General features: G+C 40.2%; 1 protein-coding gene across 7 annotated transcripts in view; it reads left to right on the forward strand.

Moving 5' to 3' along the window:
* VEPH1 (ventricular zone expressed PH domain containing 1) overlaps positions 1–24,982 on the forward strand; it is a 254,768-nt gene extending 229,786 nt beyond the window's left edge. For 4 of the 7 annotated variants that reach the window (XM_045503154.1, XM_045503157.1, XM_045503152.1 and 1 more), the window contains 2 exons: positions 13,067–13,203; positions 17,675–19,200. In XM_045503154.1, the coding sequence (XP_045359110.1) occupies positions 13,067–13,203; positions 17,675–17,911 (374 nt within the window). In that variant the 3' untranslated portion in view covers positions 17,912–19,200. Of the gene's footprint in view, positions 1–13,066; positions 13,204–17,674; positions 19,201–22,940; positions 24,101–24,234 lie in introns of those variants that run through there. The other 3 variants (XR_006718588.1, XM_045503156.1, XM_045503155.1) reach the window with 3 other exon arrangements.
* The last annotated feature ends 2,522 nt before the right edge of the window (positions 24,983–27,504 follow it).

Below are 27,504 nucleotides of genomic sequence, written 5' to 3' on the forward strand. Positions count from 1 at the left end.
GTGCGGAGGACCGAATGTTGTGCTCCGGTGTCGACAAGGAAGTCAACAGGGGTCCCCTCCACTTTAAGAGTTACCCTGGGTTCGGGGAGAGGGTCCGAACCCCGACTCCCCTAATCGCTTAGTTCATCCAGCTCTAGGACTTTTATTCAATCAGTCTTGCTTCCCTTCCCGCCGGCCCTTTTCAGACAACCTCGGGCCCAATGCCCTATCTCCTTGTAGTATGCGCACTGATCTTTCTGCAGCCTCTGCTTCCCCCCCCCCCCCCCCCCCGCTTGGTGGTTCCTTTACCTTTTCTCGTGTCGTCTGCCAGCTGCCAGAGACGGCGGTCTCGTCCCTCGGGGAAGTCATCAGTGGTAGCTAGTAGTATTCTGGCCAGGTCTCGAGTCTGCTTACTGCTGGCAGCCGCCATGGCAGGAGCCTGCTTGTCCTCAGGAGGCTCCCAGTTATTATATGCCTTTTTGGCTACCACCAGTAAGTCCTGCAGACTTTTTTCTCCTAGTCTATCTATTTTCTGTAATTTTCTTCTAATGTCTATGGCCGATTGGTTTACAAAGGCCATGATAACAGCTGCCTTGCTTTCCAGAGCCTCTGGATCCATGGGGGTATAGGTACGGAATGCCTCCATGATCCGTTCTAAAAAGGCAGCTGGAGATTCATCTTTTCCCTGTTGTACATTTCCTACCTTTGCCAAATTGGTTGGCAGCCATTCGGAGACCCCCCCATTAGAGTCTGGCAGTAGACCCAGAGCCTCTCCTTACCTTCTGCCATGTTGAAATCCCACTGGGGCCAAGTTAAGGGGAAGGAGGCATCTATATGAGTCTGGTTGGTGGTGGGATTCCCATCTGTGCCCGGAACTAGTTTTCGGGCCCCATTGAGGATTCTTTCTTTCTTCAGTCATGAACAGGACCTGCAAAAGCTGCTGGCAATCATCCCACATGGGCTGATGGGTAAAAAGAACAGAGTCTAATAAATCAATAAGCCCTGCCGGTTTCTTGGAAAACTTAGGATTCTGAGCTTTCCAATTGTAGAAGTCACTAGTGACGAAAGGCCAATAGTGATGGGGTTGATTCCCCTCCGCGTCTGGGGGTCCGGTGGCTTTCAGGGGCAGAATAGTGGAGTCGGCGGCACAGGCGGATTGCTCTCTCCAAGTCCTTTGTCTGGTAAAGGGCGGGCTTCCCACTGGACCGTTTCTGCCTCCCTCTCTCGGAACAGCGTCTGCCTCCCCCGGAGGGGGAGGATGGTGTTCTTCCGGCATCCTAGGGGGGTTATACGGGGGAGGAAAAATTAATTCTTCAGTCCCCCCCCGTAGGACAGGGTAGAGGGGTGTTGAAGGCTGGGTAAGACTTTTCTTGTTTTCCTTCTTCTTTGTCCCCTGCAAAGCAAGAATGGGGTTTGGCTCCAGAGGGAGTGGGGCTAGGAAGGGCTTAAGCCAAGTGGGTGGGTCTTCTACAAGGTCCTGCCAAGTGATAATGTAAGGGAGCTGATCAAGATGGCCCATCTTAGGCCAAGAGATGATACTCCTGATTCAGTGGATGATAGGGAGGTCGAAGGTCCCCTCTGGTGGCCATCCGACATTGAAAGCCACTCGCTGGAACAAAAAACCTGCCACCGGCCTTTTCAGACTTCCACACTGAGGTTGTTAGCTCTTCCCCTCACATCCTTAAAGTGATCAATCATAATACTTAGAGGAGTAGTCTGAGTCTGTCCCATAACGTCCGTCCAGTAAGTCCACAGAACAAAACAGAGAAACACAAAAACAGACAAACAGAGGGCCCCTAGAAAGTCTTCCAACTCCATGGAAGCAAAACTGAAAGCTAGCTTAGACGTTTGAGGGATTCCACGTCCCTCCAAAACCGATGAGAGGATTCCACATCCTCCTAAACCGAAAGCTAGACGACGGCCTCACGCCGACCGGCGGGAGCGACCCGCCTCGTCTCAGACCTTTGAGGGGATTCCACGTCCCTCCAGAACCGATGAGGGGATTCCACATCCCTCCAAAAGGGAGGATTGGAACATCTTCCGAAACTCCCAGCCCATGGCCTCCAGTGCATCCACTTAGACCGCGTTGGGCACTACCAGAATTCCAGAAATGAGCTCACACAGAAAAGACAGAACAAACAGACAGACACTAACCATGGCCAGTCAGGCTCTCCGGGTCGGGGGTCCCTCGGGGATCTTGGGGATCCCTGGCCAAGCCCCCAAATGTTATGCCCAGAATTCGTGATCCCCAAAGACCACCAGGGAGCCGAGTCCGATGCAAAAGCAAAGAGCCTTTATTCGAGCTAGCTCGAGCTCAATCCCCTACCTGCACCGACGCAGTGGTGAGATACCAGGGAGAGAGAGCGAGTTTCAAAAGCACAAAGGTTTTATTGGGGCAGTTGGTGAGGTAATGGCTGTGGCCTCAGCCGATTGGCCGGGGAAGGGTCGGAGTCCTGTTACACAGGTCGCCGGGTGTGTTTTGATTGGGAAGTTTGAACGGGTGAGTGGGAGGTTACTCAAGGGGAGGAGGCGTGGTCAAGGTGGAGGACACAGAACAAGATGGAGTCGGCCAGCGTAGGTCCGCCCTTTCAGTCTCAGAATAAATAAACATTAATATAAATAAATAAATAAAAATTAACATTGAAAAAATTTTTTTAAAAAATATAAGAATAGCAGCCACCATTTATTGAATATTTATTACGAACCAGCTCCATCTTAAGAAATTTACAGACAATACTTCATTTTTTGGGCTATTTATTTATAATTTAAATTCAAATTAATTATTAATTAAGCAATACAGTGTAGTCTTGGTTTCAGGAGTAGAAACTAGTGATTTCATCACTTACATATAGCACCCAGTTCTTGTCTCAACAAGTTCCCTCCTTGATGCCCATCACCCATTTAGCCCATCCCCCCCATCTACCTCCCCCTATCAAACTCCCTTTGTTCTCTGTATTTAAGAGTCTCTTATGGTTTGCCTCTCCTCCTCTTTAAACAAAGGGAGGTGTCAATGTTCATTCTGCCTCTCTTTGCATCCTTCTCCATCTGACCTGACTCTACTCTGGCTTCTAAACCCATTGTCTCTGTGGACATTGGAGTTAGACAAGTCTCTCGTGCACTGTGTATGCCACTGTCCTTGCGTTACTGCCTTTTCATAGTACTCAATTCTGCTGACCAGTTACTCCTTCTTCCAACATCCTCTCCCTGTAACCGTGTGATGCAGCACTCTGGTCTCCCTCTACTCTCCAGATACCCCTTCCCAGCCCCCTTTCTGGGCCCACTTTCCTCCATCCAGCTATTCACTGCCGAGAGCCCTCCCCTCCTTGCTGTACACTCTCTCCCCAGCCAGTCTTCGCAGGGCCTGCAGCTTCAGCAGCCACTTCTATGAGACAACTCCCAAAGGAGTATCTGCAGTGCAGGCCTCTCCTCCCAACTCTGGATTTACATTTCCCACCGCCTACTTGGCTGCTTCAAAGGCACCTCAGGCTCATTTCATTTGAATTAAATTCATGAGAAGTGTCTATTCATGTTTTCTGCCCATTTCTTCACTGGATTATTTGTTTTTCTGAGAAACTTAACGGACGACCATGGGGGAGGGGAAGGGAAAAAAAAAGGTTAGAGAAGGAGGGAGCCAAAACATAACAGACTCTTAAAAACTGAGAGCAAACTGAGGGTGGATGGGGGATGGGAGGGAGAGGAGGGTGGGTGATGGGTATTGAGGAGGGCACCTGTTGGGATGAGCACTGGGTGTTGTATGGAAACCAATTTGATGATAAATTTCATATTTAAAAAAAAGAAAAAGAATTAAACTCAAGATTATCCCTCCCTTGCCCCTGAAAAAAGTCTAGGTTTTCTTTTGGCATTTTCTATATGAGTAAACACAACATCAGTCATTTCGCCACACCAGTCAGAGACCCACTGCCCTCTCCCTACCTCCACCCAGTCCCTCACCCAGCATCATGGATTTGACCTTCTCAATGGCTCTCAACTCTGTCTACCTCTCTCCATCACATAGAGTAAGATACCATAACCGCTTACTTAAAATAATGGAAATAGCCTCCTAACTAAGCTACTCTGGACCCTGCCAATCAGCCTCCCAGACTGACCTCTTCAAAACACAAATCTGACAGTGCCTCCCCCCCTGCATAAAACCTTACAACAGCCCACAGCTCTTAGCTTAAAGACCAAACTCTATAACATGCCTCACATAGCTTCACATGCAATGGTCTCTCCCATCCTCTGTAGACTTAATCTTGTCCCACGTGTTATCTGCTCTCTCTCCACTCAGGCTAGAAGAATCTTCTTTCAGTTTCCCAAACACACCATGCTTCTTCCTGCCACCGGGATTGTGTATGGAGTGCCCTTTCTCCCCTCATCATCTGGTTAATATAGATCTTAGCCTCCTGTTACAATTCAAATTCACTGCCACAGGGAAGCTTTCTGTGACCTCCCTAACTAATACTAAGGTCCTCAAAGCACTTCAAACTTCTTCTTATGACCATTGTTACACCAGCCATCTTGGTTTTTCACATGCAGTTGTTTGATTAATGTCTATTTCCTCTAGAAAATAGTAAATTCTATGAAGGGAGCTCTCCTTATCCATCCATTTCAGTCCCTAGCACACAATGCTCAATAAATATTTACCAAATAAGTGAACATCCAAAGTTTGTATCTTCTCAGAAAATGTTTGCTAAAATTTTTCTCAGGCAAATGGTGACAGAAAACAAATTAATGAATTCACAGTGATTCATTTTCAGAGACAAAGGTATTCATATGTAACATTTCCAGTGTAATTTTCATGTTAGATGTTTTCATTGAATAAACAGTATCTTCTTAAATAAGGTCTTTTCAAAAGCAATATGGGCAATCATTCTAATTAACAGAAAGTGATGTGTTGTGTGTGTGTTATATGTCTGGTCATGAGCATGAGCATGATGGTATACATGTTATAGATAAAGCTTCCAATGCCAACATTGTAAAACTTCTTTTTTTGTCAAAAGGTTTGAAACATAACAGATGGAACTTGTGTTAAATCATTCTACAAAAGCATTGTAGACAACACCTTAGGATGTTCTAATAGACCAAGAATGTACAGGGAGCTAGGACAATGGCTAGGATGTGCTCAACTTGCACAACCCAAACCAGATGACAAGTAGGTCATATCTCTTTTTCCCTGTGCAAGGAAAGCAGCTCTACAGTACACAGTGTGGGAAAGTACTCAACATTTACAACTGTCTAAAATCCTATGGCCAGATTTGCCAGGAAGACCTATCCATGAGATCATATTAATAGAATAACAGTGTGGGACCAACATAAGAAACATGTGTGGAACCCTTTCTTATTCAAAGCTCAATCCTGAAATTAAGCAATTATCTTCATTCATTTCCACCATCTCTGATCTTTTCCCATTGGTCTCTAGCAGTCATTACTAGGCAAGTCTGGGCCAGTCCTCACTGATAGCTTCCCATAAAAGGCACAAAGGTGATCATGGTTATTGCGCACAACTACTGAACAGATTACCTTTTTATCAAGTGGCTTTAGAATTTTTGTTGTGATGATACAATAAATAAGCCAAATTCTACAGACATTGATTCTGAGCATTTTTTTTTCTGTAACTCTATTGATTTAAGCCAAGGATATGCGTATTATCTTATACTGCTATCCTATTCTTTAATTTCATAAAAAGATCATAACAATTTTCTATTCATTATTGGTTTTGCAGTTTAACAATTCTGTGTATTCTATGACCTATTACTGTCATCTGCCATGAGGCTGCTATCATTTCCTAGAAGTTCTTGAGCTACATGAGAATCACCTGGGGATCTTGTTAAAAATGTAAGGTCCCTCACCCCACCCCAAAATTATGATTCAGTAGCTTTGGATGGTACCTTGGGATGTGCGTTTTAACAAGCCAGCGGATAATTCCAATCCAGCGAATAATTCTGAAGGTGGCCTTCAGAATACAGTCTGGAAAATATTGTTCTACAGGCTTATAAAATAATAGTTCTGAGGCTTCTTTAGATCAATATTTCAGTGACTGGTAGAGAAGCCTAGAGAGCATACTATGTTCTGATGGGTATAAAATTATTAAGGAAGGAAGCCATTCAGTTACATGTGAAAATGTCATCAAAGAGCTGCTGTCAAATTGAGTTTTTTTGTCCTATTCTGGACTTCATAGCATCTTGTAGGATGTTTCAAAATCTATGCTGGATTATGCCTCCTCATTCATTCACTACTGATAAGTAAATATGGCACTCTAAAACACTGGCAGTATATTCACTAGAAACATACCATTTGTTACAATCCTTAGTGATTTCAAAAACCACAGATGCTCAGTTTACTAAATGTGGCTCCTATGCCCTCCTCATTTTAGTGCTTCTACCCCTCTTTAAGCATTTCCTCTATAATTATAGTTGGCTTTATTAGAACTAACACACACACACACACACACACACACACACACACAAATCAGTAAAACCACGGAAGGGAATTCAAGTAAATCTGAGACTCTCCGTGCATACAAAGAAGTACCCCACAGACTGTGTAGGAGTTGTAATTCCTAGAAGCAGTAATTTCAAGGGCAAGTTTTTAAAAAGATACTTTTTCTTAGTTCTTATTTAAAAGCTAAGTATTTGAGATGTATATATTTTTTCCTTCCAGAAGATGCCTTCTTTTAAAGGTATTTAACAATCAGGAAAGAATGATTAAGAATTCAAATATCACAAATTAAATTCATGGCAATCTCAGTTATGGGTTATTCCTGCACATCCAATGTTTTCAAGCAAAAGTTACATAAGCCAAAAAGCATACAGTATAATGGATTTCTGAGTCTGAATGGCAGTCACTTTGCAATGTGAATAGTAGTTATATGGGGGTTACCAACTACTGTCCTAAGAACAAGCAGGAAGTCTGGAAGAAAAGGGAGCAACCACAGATGATGTAGAAAACACTCCCAATGCAGCCCAATCCCTACTGGATTGGCTTCAAAATGGCAGTCTTGGTGAATAAATGAACCAGTTATACAAAAACAGAAGAGTTTACCTGCCTTTTGGGACTCTTTGAATTGTCTGTCACATCTTAAGTTCAAAGCCTAAAGTCCTTGAACCTTAAAAGTGTTCCCTGTCTCACTCTGAATTCTCTTGTTATTCCTAATGCCTTCATGTGGATTTTACTTCATTCTTGATTTGAGGGAGGGAGGCAGATTTTATCCTGGAGCCATTAGGATATGGTATTTATAAAAAACCATCTGTTCATCATCACAATAAAAGGATGGTGATGATCATTTTATATTGATGATGATATCGTGATCATGATGATAATAGCTACTATTTATTTATCCCTTACCATGTACCAGACATTTGGTTAAGGTTAGCCTTAAAGACACTTTTGTGTGCCTTTATTTATGATAGATGAAATCCACTTGGGAATGGATGGTGAACAGCAAAATACAAGCTGAATTTCAGACCCTCCTCACCACCTTGGCTGAGTGCTCTTGTGCAGTGAACAACCTGCACAGCCATTTGTGGTAGCCCTGTGGCTAAGCATTATAACTCTAGAGGATGAAGCTGAAGTTCAGTGAAGTAGCTTGCACAAGACCAGTCAGTTGTTAAGTAACAGATTCTGAACTTCGGCTGAGGTCTGGCTCCAAAATCACTGTCCTTACCCCATAAACTATAGGCCTATATCAGAGAAACTTTTTGGTATAGCTCTGTATGATCTTTTATAGTGGTGAGTAAACATGACATTCAACACGCTATGTTTAAATAAATTGTAAATGGCTAACGACATATTCAGAATTGCAACAAACCTTAAAACAAGATGGAGACCTTGAAACACTGACCTCTAGTGCACTTGAGATAAAAGGGATTGTATGACTACAGAAATTATTATTTTTCATTATGTTCTATCACAAAGCATCAGATTCCATTTTGCACAATGTCCAAAGATCTTTAGGCTTAATCTTTCCCTGACTCTCACACCTCATCTCCTGCCCTCAAAGTCCCACCAGGCTTCCATCACATAGAATGAATTAGTTTCTAGTATGCATTGCATGACTCCTATCTAAGCCTTGCCCTTTTGCATATAGCTTTGCCTTTTTGTTTTTTTCAGGATATCTTTTCTTCCTTTACTTTCCTTATTGTTATTTGTTCTTCAGAATTCAGCTCAGACACATTTATTCCAGATGAAGCTTTCCTGCTTCCTCTGCCCCAGTTAGGAGGTACCCCTCCAGTGTGTCCAGTCTCCACTACCTCTGACTTTCAGTTACAGTTGACCACTAGGGACAAAGGCAGATGATCACAGGGAGGAAGCAGAGTGAGGTAGGGTTATTTGTTCCCACATTCTCCTCTGCTTGGTTGCTGCAGGCTGACCGTCCTGTGCCCAAGGCCACAGCTCATGACAAACAGTGTTCTCCATATAAGTTTCTCTCCAAGTCCTAACTGTTCTCTCCCCTTTCCTCTTCATGCAGAGGGTGTTATGCCTCCCCATGGTTCCTGGCCCCAGAGTACTATGGTGCTTTTCCTACACCTTGCCCACATCTGTGTAAATAGCCCCTTTATTAAGTCCTTCAATTACCCAGCTTGAGGTGTCCTCTATTTCCTGCTGAGACTCTTCTTGACATATAACTGATCCCATCTGGGGCCCAGGAGGCCTCATGCCTATGCTGGCTGGACCCACACAGGCTCTAGGCCCCTGCTTAGTTCTTAAGAAAAGCAAAGTCCTTTCTAACAAATATTCAAAAGGACCTTCAATTAAAGTCCAATATGACCTCACCATGACAGTTTGATACCCAATCTCTTTCCTGGATCTTACACCTAGAAAATCTTGAATTGCCTTCACACCCTCAGCCTTCCACATATGGCTTTCTTCCAAAGCAACAGTTTTATGAATTTGCTCGTGTGTTTATGGATCTTTCCAGATTTTTAGGTTCTTTTCTTTTCATGTGCTTTCCCTTACACACCCTTCTTGTACCTCAGTCCTTTTCTGCCCTCTTCCTAGAATACCCTCTCTCCTTTCCTTAGCCAAGACCCAGCTGCCTGGTCACCTCCTCCCAGCCACAAGTAGAATTTCCTGACTTTGAGTATTGTAGTGCTTGATTTTTACCTCTCCAGTGGCACTGTATAATTTGTAAAATGCTTTACCTCCACCTACAAGATGATAAATTCAAGCTCTCTCTGAGCTGAGCTTTGTAACTCCATCAGATCCAAACACAGTACTTTACAACTTATCTGTGAACAAAAGTATGTATGCGATGGCTGGATAGCTAATAGATAAACAGAGAGGTATTCTTTATTGCATTACTCTTTCTGCTGTAGGGCTTCTCAGCTTTAAGGTATCTGTCTGGCATTACTTCACTCTTAATCATCCACTTCATGCTGAGTAAGATTAGCATCTTCAAAATTCATTTTTTATCAACATAAATATCTTCAACTCTTGGTGCACAAAAGAAATACAGTTAATGTATAAACATTTATATTGACCCTCAGAAAGACTTTTAAGTTGATAAACACAATAACAGTTTGGGTTCCAGTTGCACAAGAGAAATCAGTTTAATATTCCATAGCTATTCAGCCACTGACATTTAAAAAAAAGAACAAATCCGGGGTGCCTGGGTGGCTCAGTTTGTTAGGCAACTGACTTTGGCTCGGTTCATGATCTCACAGTTTGGGAGTTCGCGCCCCGTGTCGGGCTCTGTGCTGACAGCTCAGAGGCTGGAACCTACTTCAGATTCTGTCTCCCCCTCTCTCTACCCCTCCCTTGCTCATGCTCTGTGTCTCTCTGTCTCTCAATAATAAATAAACGTTAAAAAAAATTTAAAAAAAAAAAGAAAAAATCCAAGTTGGTAGATAATGTCTTAGCCATATTGTGGTGCTTTAAATGAAATAATGCATTAATTAGCAAGAAAGAAGATGATCCTGTGTGTGTTCCATGCAAACAAGAGAGTTTCGAATACATGATTGTTCTCTCATAGTCATATTCCACATGTTATTTTTCAAATCGAATATAAACACCCTTTGAAAGAGTTCATTCCCTGATTTGATCACGAAGAGACAGTGTTATCATGAGAATTATTGCTTACAAGGACATGATATGGGCAATAGACCTAGTAAAATGACACACGACCTCTGGTGCATATGCCAGACATACTTGCAAAAACAAAAATTAAGATGTGGGATAGTAGCTGCAAAAAATTTTAAGTCTTTTCTTTTCTTTTTTTTTTTTTTTTTGCCTTTTGAAACTATTATTAACTTAATCCTACAGCTACAAATAGCCTGGATTTTATGAAATTATCTGAAGCTGACTTTGATGCATAAATTTGGGCCCTAACATGAAGCTTGTTTAAAGTTCTGCTAACATTTCCTTCCTACAACCCTTTCCATGGACTTTTTCCCTGAGGTAGTTTTGGCAGGGCTACAATGAAAAGTCTCTGCTTAGTAGCATTTCTTGATAGTCCTCTATCTTTTTGTGCCCAAGTAAGCCTTTCATTTTGTCTTGAGTCTTTCATGATCGTTATTGTCATATGGTCATTATGTAGGTCTGTGGGTATGATATGCTACCCACTCCATGTCTCAAACAATTCCTTCAGCTGTTTGCCAAGTGCTTCTTGCAAACTTTTGTCACATACTCTTCAAGTGCAACATTTGGATCTGCCTTGAAGAGAAATACTTGAAGTTAATCCCCTGGGTCAGATCCAGAAGGATTCATGTGCTTGAATATTACCTAAATCAACCATGATTTCAAATCAGGTCAAATATCATGACGATTTCAAATGCTTCTTTGAGTAAACATGGAAGACGGAGACTAGAAACATGTACTCTTATGAAGGCGTTACATTAAGTCATCTTGCCATTAAAACCATAGTAAGAAAGAAATGTGATTATAAACTATGAGGTAAAGTCTTCAATAAAAGCAGGAGATGGAGGAGAAAGTAGTGCTACTTACCTCATGTCCTCACATAAGTTTCTTAATTTTGAATTGTGATCTCAACATTTTTTTAAAGTAGGTGGGATTGAGCTGATCAGAAAACCGCATTTGAAAGGATTCCAATCTAACTCTTCTGAATTCTTATGCAAAAAATCCTTGAACATTATAATTAGGTTAGCAATTTTTCTCTACTGTGAAAGCATAGGAAATGGATGTTTTAGTTTAGGAAAGATTTTAATGTAAATTCTGGCCTGGGTTTTTCATTGTTTGTTAGAGTTTGTTTTCTTCTTCTTGGATCTCCCCTTGGACCTTCCGTTCCTTCTGTCAGACAGGCTGCTGCCCCCTTCATGACTCAGCAGCACGCTGTGAGTAAACACTGAATCTTTGGTCCAGGCCCACACTGGGAGGCTCTTCTGACTCTCTAGGACATACAGAACAGTGAAGACAGAGTAACTGCAGAGTGTGGAGGTTGCACAAAGGAAGGAAACACTGTTTATGGAAAATTTAAATATGCAAAGGGCATTATTGTCTTTAAGAATACTCTAAATCAGATGATCCCTAGCAAAGCAAAACAGAACACTGAATCATTTTCTTGTATCTATTGTCAATACTGCTTGAGTTCCTGCTTTCCCTATGCTCTGCTGTGCACATTACTAGCCACCATGAAGTTGCTCTAGAGATGGGAGACACTTCTCAACACTGACGTCTCAGAATAAAGGTCCCTTTGAATGTCCAAGCTCTTTCTTAACAACATATGTGCATGTGCACCAATCCTGCTTCATTTTCATCATAGCTCTGTCACTATCTAACAATATATTTGATAATGTTTTCAGTTTTTAATTTGGGGTTGACAATGGAACATCCAATTGAAGAGTCATCAGACAGGAAGGAAACATGGCCAAACTAGCCTTAGTAGAATTTTGTTTATGGAAACTATGTATTTCATATATTTCATCATTCTTATCCTGAAAATGCTGTCAAGGTGGACAAATCCTCCTTATCTAAGGTAGTTATTTGACTTTTACTAGAAAACAGAAATGGTAGGATAGGAAGGCTAGGTTTTATTTGCATGGTCAAACAGGCACTGTCTAAATTTCCAAATGAAGGAACACATTTCATTACTTTCAAAGTGCTATGAAAATTGAACATAATATATATAAGTAAGTATTGTCATAGTCCCCAGAAATCAGATGCTTTCATATGAATTTGGAGAGTGAATCTTATGTAGTTGGCAAAAGAAATGGAATTCTTTAGTTGAACATTATAACTTCTGATATTGTAACAAATCTAACTCTATGATGATGTGCAATCATATGCATTCTACTTCACTATAAAATAAACCTGTCCGTTCAACAAATATTAGTAAATTCCCTATATCTGCCAGGCACTGTATTAGATGCCTGGTGATACATGAGTGAACAAAGCAAAGATCTTACCCTCACAGAGCTTTCAGTTTAATGGGAAAGACAGACATGAATCAGATAAACACCATAACTATCTACCAGTAATGCTTGATGTGAAAGAAACATGCCAGATGCTACAGAACATATGGCAGATGAATGCACTCTGGTCTAAGTTTGGGGAAGGTGTCCCAAAAGAAGTGACTTTTGAGCTGATACGTGAAATAATTAGTTGTTCAATTGGTACATGCAGAGTGGAAAAGGGAGTGTGTGTGTGCCAGAGAGTGGAAATACCATGTTCAAAAGAGTTGGGCTTGCCTTTGCAATGTTATGTCTTCACCTAACATCTTTGAGGGCACTGCTTTGACTTTTGCTGTTAAACAACTAAATATACTTGGTTTATAAAGTTGCATTTCTAAGCAGTTCATGTGAACAGAATATCATGAAACAAAAGAGTTAAGCACAGCGGGCTGGATGTCTGGATATCTGGATCCCCCTAACCACTGCTAACCAGATGCTCTTTAAGTGAACTATATTCCTTTTGAAAATCTCAGTGAGGTCTTTCAACACTTTCTCATTATCATATCTAAATTGTGCATTCCTTTAGGGGCAAAGGGGGAAAGGTTAACCAAGTTCATAATTTATTAGCACACTCTCCAAATATGCTTGCTGGGTTCAGGTTCATTGTACAATTCTGACTTTTGATCACTTGCCAAATAAATAATGGAAAATAAAAGGCTTGATCATTTTCTTACCTTCAACAGTTGTAAACCAAGATGGCCAGCCTCTCATAGAAGGAAAACTTAAAGAGAAGCAAGTCAGATGGAAGTTCATCAAAAGGTGGAAAACTCGTTATTTTACGCTGGCCGGAAATCAACTTCTGTTTCAAAAAGGAAAGTCTGTAAGTTTCCCTCTTGTCTTTTACACTTGCATTTTTAAGGTCCTGTTCTCCACCAAGCAGCTAGGCATTTTGTCTTGAGTTAAAACACCAATAATTTTTCCTTTTCCATTTATAATTTTACAGCATCATTTTACTGCATACGCCCCTTGGACTGTCTATTCTGTTCAGCCCTACATTAGTTGGTTCACTGTCTCTCTTCAATTTATTATGGTGGATCTTTTTTGTTGACTTAAGTTTTAGAAAGATGAACTGCAGAAGAACTACACAGCGAGCTTGACTTGAACAGTGTGCCTTTTGTCTCCTCATAGATCAGCTACATAAATTAATGTCTTATGATATGGACCTTGATTTCATTTATACTAAAGGTTATATTTGGAGGCAGGGACCCAAGGAAGGGGAACAGTAGGCTGGGAGAAAGAAACAAAGGCTGAGTTATTTAAGTCCTTTTTGTAGTCAGCTAAGTTCATATTTTAGGTATTTAGTATTCAGTTAATGAATAGAATATGATTCTAAAAGAATTAATAAATATTCATGTAATATAACTTTCAATCTGAAACTAGGAGGCTCAGTAAATATCTGTATTCTGAATTTCTAGTGGGAAACTTCTGAAGCAGCATTCTATTCCAATAGACAATGCAAAGTTATCCTCTTCTTTTCAAATCAGTTTTATTTATCGTTAAATTCTACTCATTCAGGATCAGGAAGAAAGAACGCTTGACCTACTTCTTGGATATTTTGAATATAGTAATAATAGCTTATCACAAGCCATGTTGGATTGCCTTCAAGAATCCTCAGAACAGTCTTTTGAAGTCAGCACTATTGTTACTGCCATGTTATGGATGCTGCATCTGGGGTGCCTTGTCCTCCCTCCTTCCCTCCCTGCCGGAGGGTGGAAGCATGTTCCTTTGGGCTGGGCCATCCCAGCGGCTTCCACAACTGAGAACCCTTACTTGCCTGTGTCTTTCCTGGGAGGGGCAGGCACCAGGTTAATTTCAATGCCAAGATAGCCTTGTGGAATCTGACTTGAGCAGGCAGTGGAGGCACTTTCAGTCTTATCTAGCTACCAGGCAAGCCAGGAAGGGCAAGACGCTGGCCTTTGGATTCTTGTCCAGTCCCACTTTTACAGGTATTATTTGAGCTCCAGAATCAGAGTGATGGAGAAAACATGTTCATATGCCCACATGGCCATCCACTCCCGTGCAAAGATGCCCATGGAACACACATACAACACCCTACTCACACCTCTGTACCCATTGTGCTCCACTCATGGCCTTTGGGACCCAGGATCTGTCAATTATTACCAGGAGTTGTCTTTGGTCCTGGTCAAAGACATCTGGGAAATACAAAGGAGCTAAAGGCTCTGACAAGTCTTTCAGGAAAGGGCCCACTTAATTTTGTTTAGTGTATCTCAAACTTGTTCTACCATATGGTTCCTTAACATCATGTAACATCAGACCCTGCCTCACTCCCTTCCCCTTGTGAGAGAGACAGAGACAGAGATAGAAAGAGACAGAGAGACAGAGACTCTGACTGGCTTGACCAAGGATAGAGCCAGTAAGGCAGAAAGGGATAAAACTGGAGTCAGACACAGGCCGTGTGACATCAAAACACGTTGTTAAATGAATGCACCGTCCTGCTTCCCATGAATACTTAAAATACAGAGCCAGTGGCAAACCAAACTGTTTCTGAATTAATTAATGAAAGATTTTAAATTATTTAAAATTATGAGTCAATGAGAACATAGGCACTATGTCTTTAGAATGCTCATTATAAAACTTATTTGAACTTTTTACTCAATAGCTATATAGTATGGTATATCTGAATTACAACAAATTTTGATCAAATGCTTTTTTAATCAATAAAACTTGAAGTTAACTTTCTGAATGAAAAAAAAAATTGGTGATACCTACGCTAAGCTCGTGCCGCTTTCTTCATCTGTGTGTATTGTAAAATGTACAGATGGACCTTTCTGTGGCTGAAGATCTTTTTGAAAGGGAAGTAAATGGTGTGCTCAACTTAGACAGTTATTTATTGGCGGTTTAAAGAAATTTTTTGTTAGCGCTGCTCCATATTGAAGTACTCGAAAGTGTTTAAAACGACCATCTGAATTTCCTGTTTTTATTAAAGTAATCAGAATTAGAAGTTAAGATGCAGTGATTTCTTAGATCCCTTGAGACGGAGCAGAGTTAGTGCATAAGAACGTCTTTCCTGAACTCAAATAACCACCTTTATACTTCTTGATTCAGAGCTTTTTAATAAAGCTTAGCGAATAAGCTATCTTATAGTTGGCTAACTTGTTTGACATCTTTAGAGGGAAATAATGGCTTGACATTTTAGAAATCTGACAGAACGTGTGGCTCAAATATTGGGAAGTGATATAATGTACTCTAAAGACCACAGCAACTTCCCTCTCATCCCCAGGGACACAGGAACCTAGCAGTGGTCACCAGTCCAGCCGGAACTTCTGCCCCATCAAAAAGGACCTTTCTTGTAAATGAGAAAAATGTGCATTTTTAATAAGAATCGAAAGACTATGGTGTTATTTTTTTTACGTTTGTATTCTTAAGATCTTGATCTCTACCAACCAGCCAGGCAAGGTGCCCTTTGACTTCCTGCCCATTTCTCTTGGGTAATTTTCGCTGTCCCTCTTTAGAGAACTGTAGTAACTTTTTGTTCTCTTGATCAATTCCTCCATGTATCAATTTCTATACTACAGACTAATTCAAAGAAATATAATCTTATTGCTGTCAGATATTTACTAGAAACCAAAGTAAACTAACAAAGTATTATGTAATAGACGTATCTTCAAACTTTATTCTGTCTATTCCCTAAAAGAATTTTGAAAAATCTGTGTAATACCTTGTAGCATTTTTTTTTAGTCAATCATAAGTTTAAAAAGTCACACAAACTGTAATTTCTGTTGAATTATAAATATTATCATTTTCTTTTTTAGGCTTATTTACTTATTTTGAGACAGAGAGCGAGAGTGGGGGAGGGACAGAGAGAGAGGGAGAGAGAGAGAATCCCACTGACAGTGCAGAGCCTGATCCAGGTCTTGAACTCATGAACCATGAGATCATGACCTGAGCCGTCATGAGTTGGACACTTAACCAACTGAGCCACCCAGGCACCCCTAAACATTATCATTTTAAGATAAAAAGATCACACCTCTCCTTTCAATATGACCACTGGGCTAAGATACCGTAGCAGTTTGATACCTAACACCGTCCATTAAAAAAATACATGAATTAGTTCATCTTTAATCAAAATGGTTACAAGATATCATTTTTCTTTGAAATAATATTTTTTCTACTCCCACAGCATTTATCCTGATCACCCAATCATTTTTCACTACAATAAAACTACACGTATAAATTGAAATTTAATTATTTTAATTTTTTATTACTACCAGTCTCTCAATGCTAAGATTTTTAAAATATTTTTTAAATTATATCACTTATGCAAAGTCAAAAGTGTAATACAAAATGTAATAAATAGTTTCTAAACATTAAAGAGTGAAATGCTATTGGAAATGCATCTCTTAATGAAATAGCTGGAGAGTGATTATGTTGCTTTGGTTGAAGGACACTTCCCTGAGATCAATATTTTGAGTTGCTTTTCTTATTTGTTTGATTCTTCTGAGATTTTCCAAGTTGGACAATACACCATGGTAAGTTTGGGATGAGTGAGAAGGGTGCCTTTCCATTGAAGAATGAAAAAAGGGTGACTGCCTAGGGGAGGTGGCAAAGGAGAATTGGCAAGATCCTCAAGAAGAGACGCATGCTCTAGGAGACAGATGCGTTCAGGGATGTTGAAGAAATTGCTGTAAAGAAGTATTTGATCTCTTGAAACCATTCATACTAGCCTGTTGTGATGACCCTCGTGTTGCAGTGATCTTTAAGCCCCTGCTTTGATTCAAGAAAAATGTAAATCATTAAGTATTCTTTCAGTTTAATGTTCATAGACAAATCATGCTTCCAGAGCTCCAGTGTGTTTCAAAAACGGTTTGATCTACATAAACATTAGAACTCTGTTTCTTCAATTAATACCGCTTTCTCGGAGATAACACGCAGGAAAATTCAATTTCATGCTTCCCCAAGTATCTCAAATGCTGACTTAATAGTACTCTATTGTACTGTTGCATTTTGCCCTATTGATACAGTGTTGGTATCAATAAAAATGACATGAAATCTAAGAAATATGAATTAAACATTTCCCAAAACTCACTGTATAATAATTTCTTACAAATTGGCCATCTTGTCCCAACTTAATATACTGTAACACAGGGTCAATTGCTCACTCCTTCCATTGGTCTAATGACTCTGAGGCCTTAGCATTCAAAGTAACAAAGCATATAACAACTATATGCAGTGAAAGGCTTCTAATCCTCTTGGAAAATTCTCCAGTTGCCAAAGATCTTTTCATACTGTGGGAACCAGCTCATGTTCTTTCCTTCCCATATGCATTTCAGAAAGATGATCCTGATGACTCCCCAATAGAACTCAGCAAAGTACAGAGTGTGAAAGTTGTGGCCAGGAAACGCAGGGACCGCTCCCTCCCTCGGGCTTTTGAAATCTTCACAGACAATAAAACCTATGTTTTCAAGGCCAAGGATGAGAAGAATGCAGAAGAGTGGCTCCAGTGCATCAATGTGGCTGTTGCCCAAGCAAAAGAAAGGGAAAGTAGAGAAGTAACCACATATCTGTAGGGATTTGCAAGCCGACCTCACACTGATTGTATACAATGGGCATTGCATTATCACTGCCAATGTCAAGAAAAAAGAGATAAATTAGCCAAGTCACATTGTGTTTTTACTGAATGGAACAGTTTTCCCTAAGAAGCAGAACCCAAAAGTGGCAGGATTTTTATACATTTCGTATTCTAATGGCACCTGCATTAACTCCAGAACATCTGTATGATGCATTCAGGAAAAGGAGCTACAGATGATACAGGGAAGAAAGGGGAGAGTCAGGGATCTAGGAACCCCTCTAGATATGCCATTGTAAGTTGTAAGAATACAACTTCACAAGGTACCTGAAATACTTATCCCAAGGAAAGATTAAGCACCTCTGATGAAAACTATAGTCTGTCAAAGTATTAGAAGAAAAGTAAAGCCCTATGAGGAAAAGTCAAACATATAACTTAATATAGACATACAATTATGTTTATTCTTTCCTAATGCAAATGAGGCTAACACATGGTAAAATTGTTCTCAAGTGAAGACAGTTATGTAATTAAATGTCTGTCTTCCCAAACAACTTATCTGATTATTCTGCTTAGGTTCACATAACATGATCTAAAGTTTAGGTACTTAGATATATCTATTGCCCAAGGCAGTAAGTGTAAGCTACAACAAGCACAGAAAACCATTTTCACCATCTTCAAAGTATGTGCCATTTCCATCAAGTTTTGAGATGTTACAGTTCTATACGTTTCTTCTTTATATTCAGTCGTTTAATATCTCCAAATTACATTTTATGGTTTTTTCCATCACTCATATTAAAAAAAAAAAAAATTAAGCTGTGGCGGGCAGAATTATAGGATGATTCCCAATGGTCTATACCCTGACCCTTCCCCTTGACTTATAACTTGCTTCTAACTAATAGAATATGGCAAAAAGAATAGGATAGTCTCTCCCATGACTATGGTACATTACGTGGCAAAGGTGAAGATGTTTCTTAATCAACTGACTTTGAGTCAGTCAAAAGGATAAGCACAAAAGTGTGCATGATCTAATCACATGAGCCCTTTAAAAAAGAGTGAACAAGTCAGAGACTCTCTCTTCCACTGGCTTTGAATAAGCAAACTGCAATGAATTCTACAACTTTAAGGGAATGGATTTTGCCAACAACCAATGAGCTTGGAAGAAGATCCCAGCCCCAGCCAACACCTTGACTGCAGCTTTGCAAAACCCTGAGCAGAGGACCTGGGTAAGCCATGCTTGGACATATGACCCAGGAGAAATTTGAGATAATAAATATATGCTGTTTTAAGTGACCAAGTGTGTGGAAATTTGTTCCATAACTATAGATAATTAATACAAAAGCTAACTTGGAATGCATATAAGAGGACTACAGAAACCTAGAAAAAATGTAAGTAGTCAATTCCCTTAATTCTACCTTGACTCTACTGATAACTCATGAGGACAGGAAATACATAAGAGGCCAAGTTTGAAAAAGGAAACAATTGAATTTTAACATGTAAAGTTTGAGGGTATTGGGAGTCACAGAAGTTATTACAAATTGAAAACAGTTCTGGGGGGGGGGGTCAAGATTTTGCCTCATGGAATATATATATATGGTCACCAAAGATGTGGAATTTGCTGAAATTACTCAGGAAGAATAAGACAAAAGAACTAATAAGGGCTTCTTTGGGATACCTAACTTTTAAACAAAGGAACACTGGATTGGCTGGTTAGTGTTCAGAGATGTTACAGACCAGGGGAAACAATGTCACAAATGCCAAATAAATAAGGCTTTCAGGAAATGGGAGAGATTAACAATGTAAAATCCTGAAGAGTAATCACTTAAGACAAAGAATGAGCTTTACAATTAGGAAGCAATTGGCATTATTGGTAGGAACAATTTCATTGGAGTAATGACATAAAAGTCAAATTTCAGTGGGTTAAAGAATCAAAAGGAGATTAGGAGTTTAAAGCAATAATTGGACTCTATTTTCAAAAAATTGGGGCTAAGATACAGAAAGTGTTTTGTTGTTTGTTCTAAAGATGAATTAGACTGGGGGGGGGCAGTTGTTAACATGCAAAAAGAAAGAAGAAAAACAACTCTGCTTGAGCAAAGTTTCCAGCAGTGGTGGGAAAAGGATTAAAATTCATGCCGTAGCAATTTATGGAACAGTTAGCAAGCAACAGGTACCATGCTTGGCCTGGAGATAGAAAAATAAAAGACCCAGCTCTTCCCCCCAAGGATTTTATAGCCTAGTAGAAGAGATAATCACGTAGAACAAAAATTGAAATGCTCAAGTGCCTTGTTGGAAGTTTGCACAGGGTCCTGTGGAAATACAGAAGGCACCACTGTAATTGACTCTGAACTCAAAGCCAAAGCATGGGCTCCCTCACTGTTTCCCAGAGCTGTTAGAGAATGAACTTGTCCTAAAGAACTAAGAGTGTCATGGGCAGACAAGGAAACAATGGTCAGTAGAGGGAACCACACTGCAAAAGCACAGGAGGGAAAGGGAACATGGTCCATTTGCAAAACCGCAAGTCCTTATTAGGATGGGAACATGGGTGGGGGGCAGGGGGGTTGCTGTTGTGCTGTTGAGGAATGGTACATAATGATGCTGGAGAGACCTATAAGGCCACAGCATAAAGAGCTTGGTTCCATACTAAGGATCTTGAACCTTTCTTAAAAAGATTTTAAGATTTGCATTTAGAGAAATAATTTTGATAGTGGTATTACAGAATGGATTGTAGAGGTATAAAAAGTTGTAGCAGGGAAATCATTTGGGACATTTTTAGAAGTGGTGAGGTGTAGTGGCAGAGGAGACAGAGGGGAATGGAAATGCAAGAAAAATAGTGAATTAGTAAAATGGATTGGATACTGGTGGTCTGGATAGATCCGGGGTATAGGAATGGGAAGGAGTCTCTCATGACTCCTAGGTGCTTTCTTGGGAAACTTGATGCATGGTGGTAGCATTTACTGAGATAGAAAATTCAAAAGCAACAGTTTAAGAGGTGAGGCAAATGGCAAATTTAATTTTAATGTATATATTTAGAGTATAGATACATGACTGATCTTAGACTAGGGAGACATCTCCTATGAAGTCAGGCAGGAAAAGGTGAGCAGACATACAGTTGTAAATGAGTCTCTAAATATTATGTTGAAATCTACCAGCCATTCTTAAGAGTCAGTTGAGTAACCAAGCTGTTTAATTAATTAGAAAAAAGCTGGTAACAGACAAACGGAATATTAAGTGACACCACATTCGTTATTAATTTAAAGGCCAACAATGTGTTCAAACCTTTTGTAGCAGAGAGATTACGGTAAAACTCAACCTGTTTATATACTGATTCTGTTTTCACTGAATGCTTATCCTAAGAAAGAAGGACCCACCAGCTCAAGTTGAGAGAAATGAACTATTTTTGTTACTTGTTACAGTCCTTGTGATTTCATTAACTGGATGCCTCTAGTTTAGAATACAATTCTCAGAGCCTTTGGATCAAATCTAAAGAGAAATAAATGTATGAAGTATGAATAATGATCTTTCTGGTTTCATTCCATGGTGCTGTAGTAATTCCAAATGCAAACAAATTCTCCCAGGTTTAGAATCACACTGCAATTTCAGAATCATCAGCTTCCCACTGATATTTCTGGCACTTCCACTGCCATTGCCAGCTAGCTCACCACAGAGTGCCCTTTCCCAAGAGGGCTGTAGCTCCTGATCCTGAGCTAAGAAGAAACCACTCTTCTAAACATATTTAAACCTTTAAAAATGCTGGGATGAATACAATTATAATCATGGTTAGAAATTCAAGTGGTTTTCATTTTCATTCTATTTCGATTCTTTTTCCCTCTCAGATAGCTATGGAAACAAACGTTTATGTGTGAGACTCTCATCTGGTTATTTCTTGAGAACCTGGAGTTTGGCGAAAATAAATGTTCCATATTTTGCTAACATGACTTTTCTGGAAGATCCTTTGTTGGTGAGGTTGAGAGACATTTATTCGGTCATCTCCAATTCACCTACTTTCTGTAGGCACTTTTGGGCCTATTATTGTAACTTTATTCTCAGGCATAAATAAAAGATTACTGGGTCGAAAAATTACCCTTGGGGAATTTATCTTTAAATTTATCTTTAAATTTAAAAGTTAATTTACATCTAAAAATTACTTTTAGGGGGCACCTGTGTGGCTCAGTCAGTTAAGCTTCTGACTTCGGCTCAGGTCATGATCTCACGGTCTGTAAGTTAGAGCCCTGTGTCCAGTTCTGTGCTGACAGCTCAGAGCCTGGGGCCTGCTTCAGATTCTGTGTCTCCCTCTCTCTCTGACCCTCCCCCATTCATGCTCTGTCTCTCTATGTCTCAAAAATAAATAAACGTTAAAAAGAATTTTTTTAATTACTTTTAGGAAATAATTGCAAGATGAGGTAAGGGAATATATAGGCGGAATTCATGGTGCATTGCAGAGAAGCGAATACCATAAATGCTCTAGCCAGGATTTCTAGTCCCCAAAATCTAAGTTTTGAGATGAAAAACTCAAAATGTCATCTTGTTCCAGAATAGCTCCAGTTTATAGGCCTACTGGAGCAACTCTTCCCCAAAGGTGCTTCTGAAGGACAGAGGGGTTGGAAAATCAGGGAGATTTCTACAAAGGCAGTGAAGTCTAGAGAAGGTGGCACAGGCTGTGAGCACAGACACACGAGGATTCAAGTCCTAGCTCTACCAAAACTAAATTACCAGCCTGAGCAAATTACTCATCTCTCATCTCTTGGTTGGGAACCATAACGTCTATGGAACAGAACTGCTATGAAGCTTAAATGTCAAGTAATAGCATCCAGCAGAAAACCATGGGTACTTGATGGTGCTCCATTTTTTACACACCACTAAGGGAGGAAAAAAATCCTACAAATGAAATTATGATGCTATGTCTTAATAACAATATAATCAGTGCTGTTTTACTTCCAAATGTCTTTTATCTATTCTGAGAGATTTAGTAGTTTCTTCTGACTTTAGGTACCTCGAGTGATGTGTGACAGGTAATCCTTTTGTATCTATTTCAGCAACAAAATGAAACCCAGCCTCATCTACATGTTGATCTCTTCCTTTATTGGATAAAACATTTAGTGGCTGCTTTGCAAGACTCGTGGACCTGTAGTCATTTCTCCAGTGATGGCTCTTCGGTTCCCTGATGCCATATTTCATCCCACCCTTCTATTTCTTTGCCTCTCTATGTACATGATAACTTTTTGTCTCAAAATCAAATGATCTTATTATTTTCAAGACATGCTAAATAGCAATTAACATGTGTAGTGTCGACCATGCACGTAACTCAATTGAAGTAACAACACAGAGAACTGGGACCAAGTTTGAGTGACACCCAGTCATAGTCATTCCTGGTGGATTACAACTGCAAAACACACTGATTATCAGGCACATCCCAATTTCAGAACTTAAAATATGGGAGAAAAAATCTAAATAAATGAGCAAAAGTATTAATTTAAGAGTTCTACATGCATTTGTTTCACAGTTATCAAAACTGTATATAAAAGTTTTTTTGTGAACAGTAAAGCATATTACAAAGGTATTTTTTGTATTTAAAAATGGTTATAATTTGCCCAATACATCCATTCTCAAAGGTATGAGATCAGCCATTTCTGTGAATATTTACCTTCTGTATTACTGGAGATCTCCAGAGAAAATAGAACAAATAGGATATATAGAGAATGATCTATAAGAGGGGATTTATTATAGGAATTGCCTCACATGGTTACAGAGGGCAAGAAGCCCACAATCTGCCATCTGCAAGCTGGAGACCCAGGAAAGACAGTGGTGTCATTCTGTCCAAGTCAAAAGTCCTGGGAACCAGGGAGCCACTGGTTTTGGTCCTGGAGTCTGGAGGCCCAAGAACCAGGAGTTATGATGTCAAAGAGCAGAAGAAGATGTACATCCCAGCTCAAGAAGAGAGAAAGAATCCTCCCTTCCTTTGCCATCTTGTTCCATTCAGGCCCCCAGTGATGCCCACCCAAATCAGGTGAGGCTGGATCTCTTTACTCAGTCTATTGAATCAAATGCTAATCTCTTCCAGAAATACCCTCAGAGACACACTCAGAAATAATGTTTTTCCAGCTCTCTGGGCATCCCTTAGGCCAGTCAGGTCGACACATAAAGTTAACCATCACACTATCTCTTTTGATGGAAATAAAGATGGTTACACAAGCCATGTTCCTGGTGCCTACCCTCCTGTGTTCTCCTTTATCCATGTTCTTCTTATGGCAGGGAAGCTAATAGGGAATGGGCCAAGGTGGCAGGAGTGAGGGTATGGGGCACTGATATTTCTTTTATTCACTGTCACAGATTGGAGAGCATGGAGGTGAAATTAGGATGGTGTGTAAGGAGGAATTCCAGACCAAGAGGAGGAGCATTTCCAGAAGAGGCTCTCAAGGTCAATGATACCAGAGACAAAAGGAGGGAGGAAAAGCATCTGATGACGTTGTAAGCTGGGGAACTAGAGAAGAGCAGAGGGAGGCACAAGGCAGAGCAGGTGGAACTGATGAGGGCTTTAGGACCTTTAAAGGAAGACACTAATTCCCAGGGCCGGCTTTTCTTAGGCACTTGCCCAGGTGAAGAGAGCTCTGGTCAATGTCCTATATACCAGATCATGTAAGGCCCTCTAGCTGTGGACTTGGCAAAACAGGCAACCAGCTCCCCCAAAGGCCTTACAGAGCCTGGTCCTGCCACGAGACCCCAGCCTTGCAGGGCACGTTCCATATTGACATTCTTCTCATTCTATACCCCCAACCCAGTACATATTGAACTTGTCTACTTCAAAGAAAAACTTTCTGATGGTATGGGGAGGGGGAGCTGGAAATTCTGAAACCTTATTATGCATTTTTCTGTAAGAATATAATCAGACACATTGTGTTTACACAGTTCCTTATGCCTTTATGGGCAAACCTTTTTAAATTTTGAATCCAATAGAAAGAAAATGCATTTCCTCTGTCTTGCGATCAATGAAATGATTAAGATTCACTTTGGTACTGAGAACCGAGAAGAGTTAAAAGAAGTCAAATAATGTAAAGATATAAAGTACTCAAACAAGTGATAGACTCATTTGTTCATTGGAATAACAGTATTCCACTGGAAACTATGGGTGGGGGGCAGTAAGAGTGAATTCTAGTTTTTCCCTTTTGAATTCTTTTTTTGCCTTATTTTATTTTTTGACTACCAGTCCACTCACATCAGTAATGCCCAAGGTACAACACACTTATACACAAAAACAAACACATATTCTTTTATATGGGCTTAATGACAACAAAACAATGGTTTTCACCAGGCATTGTAGAAATCAATCTTATTACTTCATTATCTTAGGTTTCTCTCTCTGTGTTTGTCTATCTAGGCTGGGATTTCATGTAATCAGAAGAATATTATGTGTGTTTCACTGTTTTCTGCACAGAGATTCACTTCTACACACCAGATTTCCTCTGGGAGTATTCTGTTCCCTCTTAATTCTAAACTATTGTAATATGGAGGAAATGGTCTAAATGCCCTGTCTCTTAAAAGAGAAAAACAACGGTCCTGTTTGCCAAACTAGCCCATAAACACAAAAATCAGAATGGAGCTCATCTTTTTAATTTAACCAAAACCACAGTTTGGAAATGTCTACTTTTTTAAAAAAATTAACCATTAAATATAATACTTAGGGTATGTGTGATTTAAGTGCTGATTTGAGAACATTTTAATCAGGACTCACTCAAACAATTCAGACAGATATCTAATGCTATCCCACACAAACATATTCATGCTCTTGGCATCACTAAATCCTGCTGCATATCAATCTCAGTTGAACACAAATCAGATTCAACTGCAGCTAATCCTGTCACGGTAAGGTTCCGGTGTAAGTAAGCCACTGGAAGCATGTCAGGCAGCCAAGCACTCTAGACCAAGTTCTTCCGAGAAAGGGTACTCAGCATTTATCATTCAGTTAACAGTATGAAGGGCTATTGGAGTCGGAAGAATCTCAGAGCATGTGGACTCCATCCACTCCCTTCCCAATGGAAAAGTCCCTTCCTTGTCATCATTGGCAGGTATCATTTATTTCCAGCTGCTCAAACACTTCTAGGGACAGAGAGCCCATTACCTTGTTACCTGTCCATATCTTTTTAAAAAAATTTTTTTTTCAACGTTTATTTATTTTTGGGACAGAGAGAGACAGAGCATGAACGGGGGAGGGGCAGAGAGAGAGGGAGACACAGAATCGGAAACAGGCTCCAGGCTCTGAGCCATCAGCCCAGAGCCTGACGCGGGGCTCGAACTCACGGACCGCGAGATCGTGACTTGGCTGAAGTCGGACGCTTAACCGACTGCGCCACCCAGGCGCCCCTCCATATCTTTTTTAAATAACTTTTTTCTGATTTAATTGTTGGATTTATTTATTTGTTGTATATGAAAATAACAGACTATTGTAGAAATATTTAGAAAACACAAAACTACTAAAATATAATAAAAATTACCCATAATCCTGGAACCCAAAAACATTCCATAGAAGTGTTTGGATGTGATCCCTTTTAGGTTACTCATCATTTGTATTAATTTTTGAAAATTCTGCCTCTCCCTAATTTTTAACCTTAAATCCTGGTTCTTTCCCCAGCAGCCACACAAAATGTCTATTTCCTCTTCCCCCAGACAACCCTTCAAATAGTTAGATTTGGGCATTCATTTAGCAAACACTTAGAGCATCCAACATATGCCAGATACTATGGTAGGGCATGGGGGCTCAAAGAGGACTAATACATTGTCCACACCTTTAAGAAACTCAGTAAATAAATATATATTTATCCAGTAAGGAAATCAAAACATAAAACACCTCCTATGTGTGGGCCCTGGGCTAGGGATTAGGAGTGCTGAGGTGATCAAAATGTCCCAAACTTTGGGGGTCCTGGATGGCTCAGTCGACTGGTAAAGCGTCCAACTCTTGATTTGTGCTCAGGTCATGATCTCACAGTTCATGAGATTGAGCCCCACATCTGGCTCTGTGCTGCCAGTGTGGAGCCTGCTTGGGATTCTCTCTCCCTCTCTCTCTCTGACCCTCCCCCCGGTCGTGCACATGCACATGTGTGCATGCTCTCTGTCTCAAAAATAAATAAACTTTATTTTTGTTAGTGTTTATTTTTGAGAGAGAGATAGCACAAGCAGGGGAGAGAGACACAGAATCCGAAGCAGGCTCCAGGCTCCAAGCTGTCAGCACAGAGCCCGATGCAGAGCTCAAACTCCTGAACCACGAGATCATGACCTGAGCCTAAGTCAGACGCATAACCAACTGGGCCACCCAGGCACCCCAATAAACTTAAAAAGAAATGTCCCAACCTTTGTGGAATTTATATTCTAGTAGGAGAAAAACATGTTAGACTGTTTTCTTAATTAACTATGAAATTGCCATGTGACCAGTACTACAAAGAAGCGCAACAGAGAGAGATTGTGAAATGAGACATCTGACCTAGTCAGGAAGTTAAGGATGGCTGACCTGAGAACTGAAAGATGAATAAGACTTCCTAATCTGTGGGAGAGATGGAGGAAAAGCAGATAAAAAAAGCACACAGTGAGAGAAGGTCCTGGAGAGAAAAG

The sequence above is a fragment of the Leopardus geoffroyi genome, chromosome C2 (assembly GCF_018350155.1).
Source record: "Leopardus geoffroyi isolate Oge1 chromosome C2, O.geoffroyi_Oge1_pat1.0, whole genome shotgun sequence".
NCBI lineage: Eukaryota > Metazoa > Chordata > Mammalia > Carnivora > Felidae > Leopardus > Leopardus geoffroyi.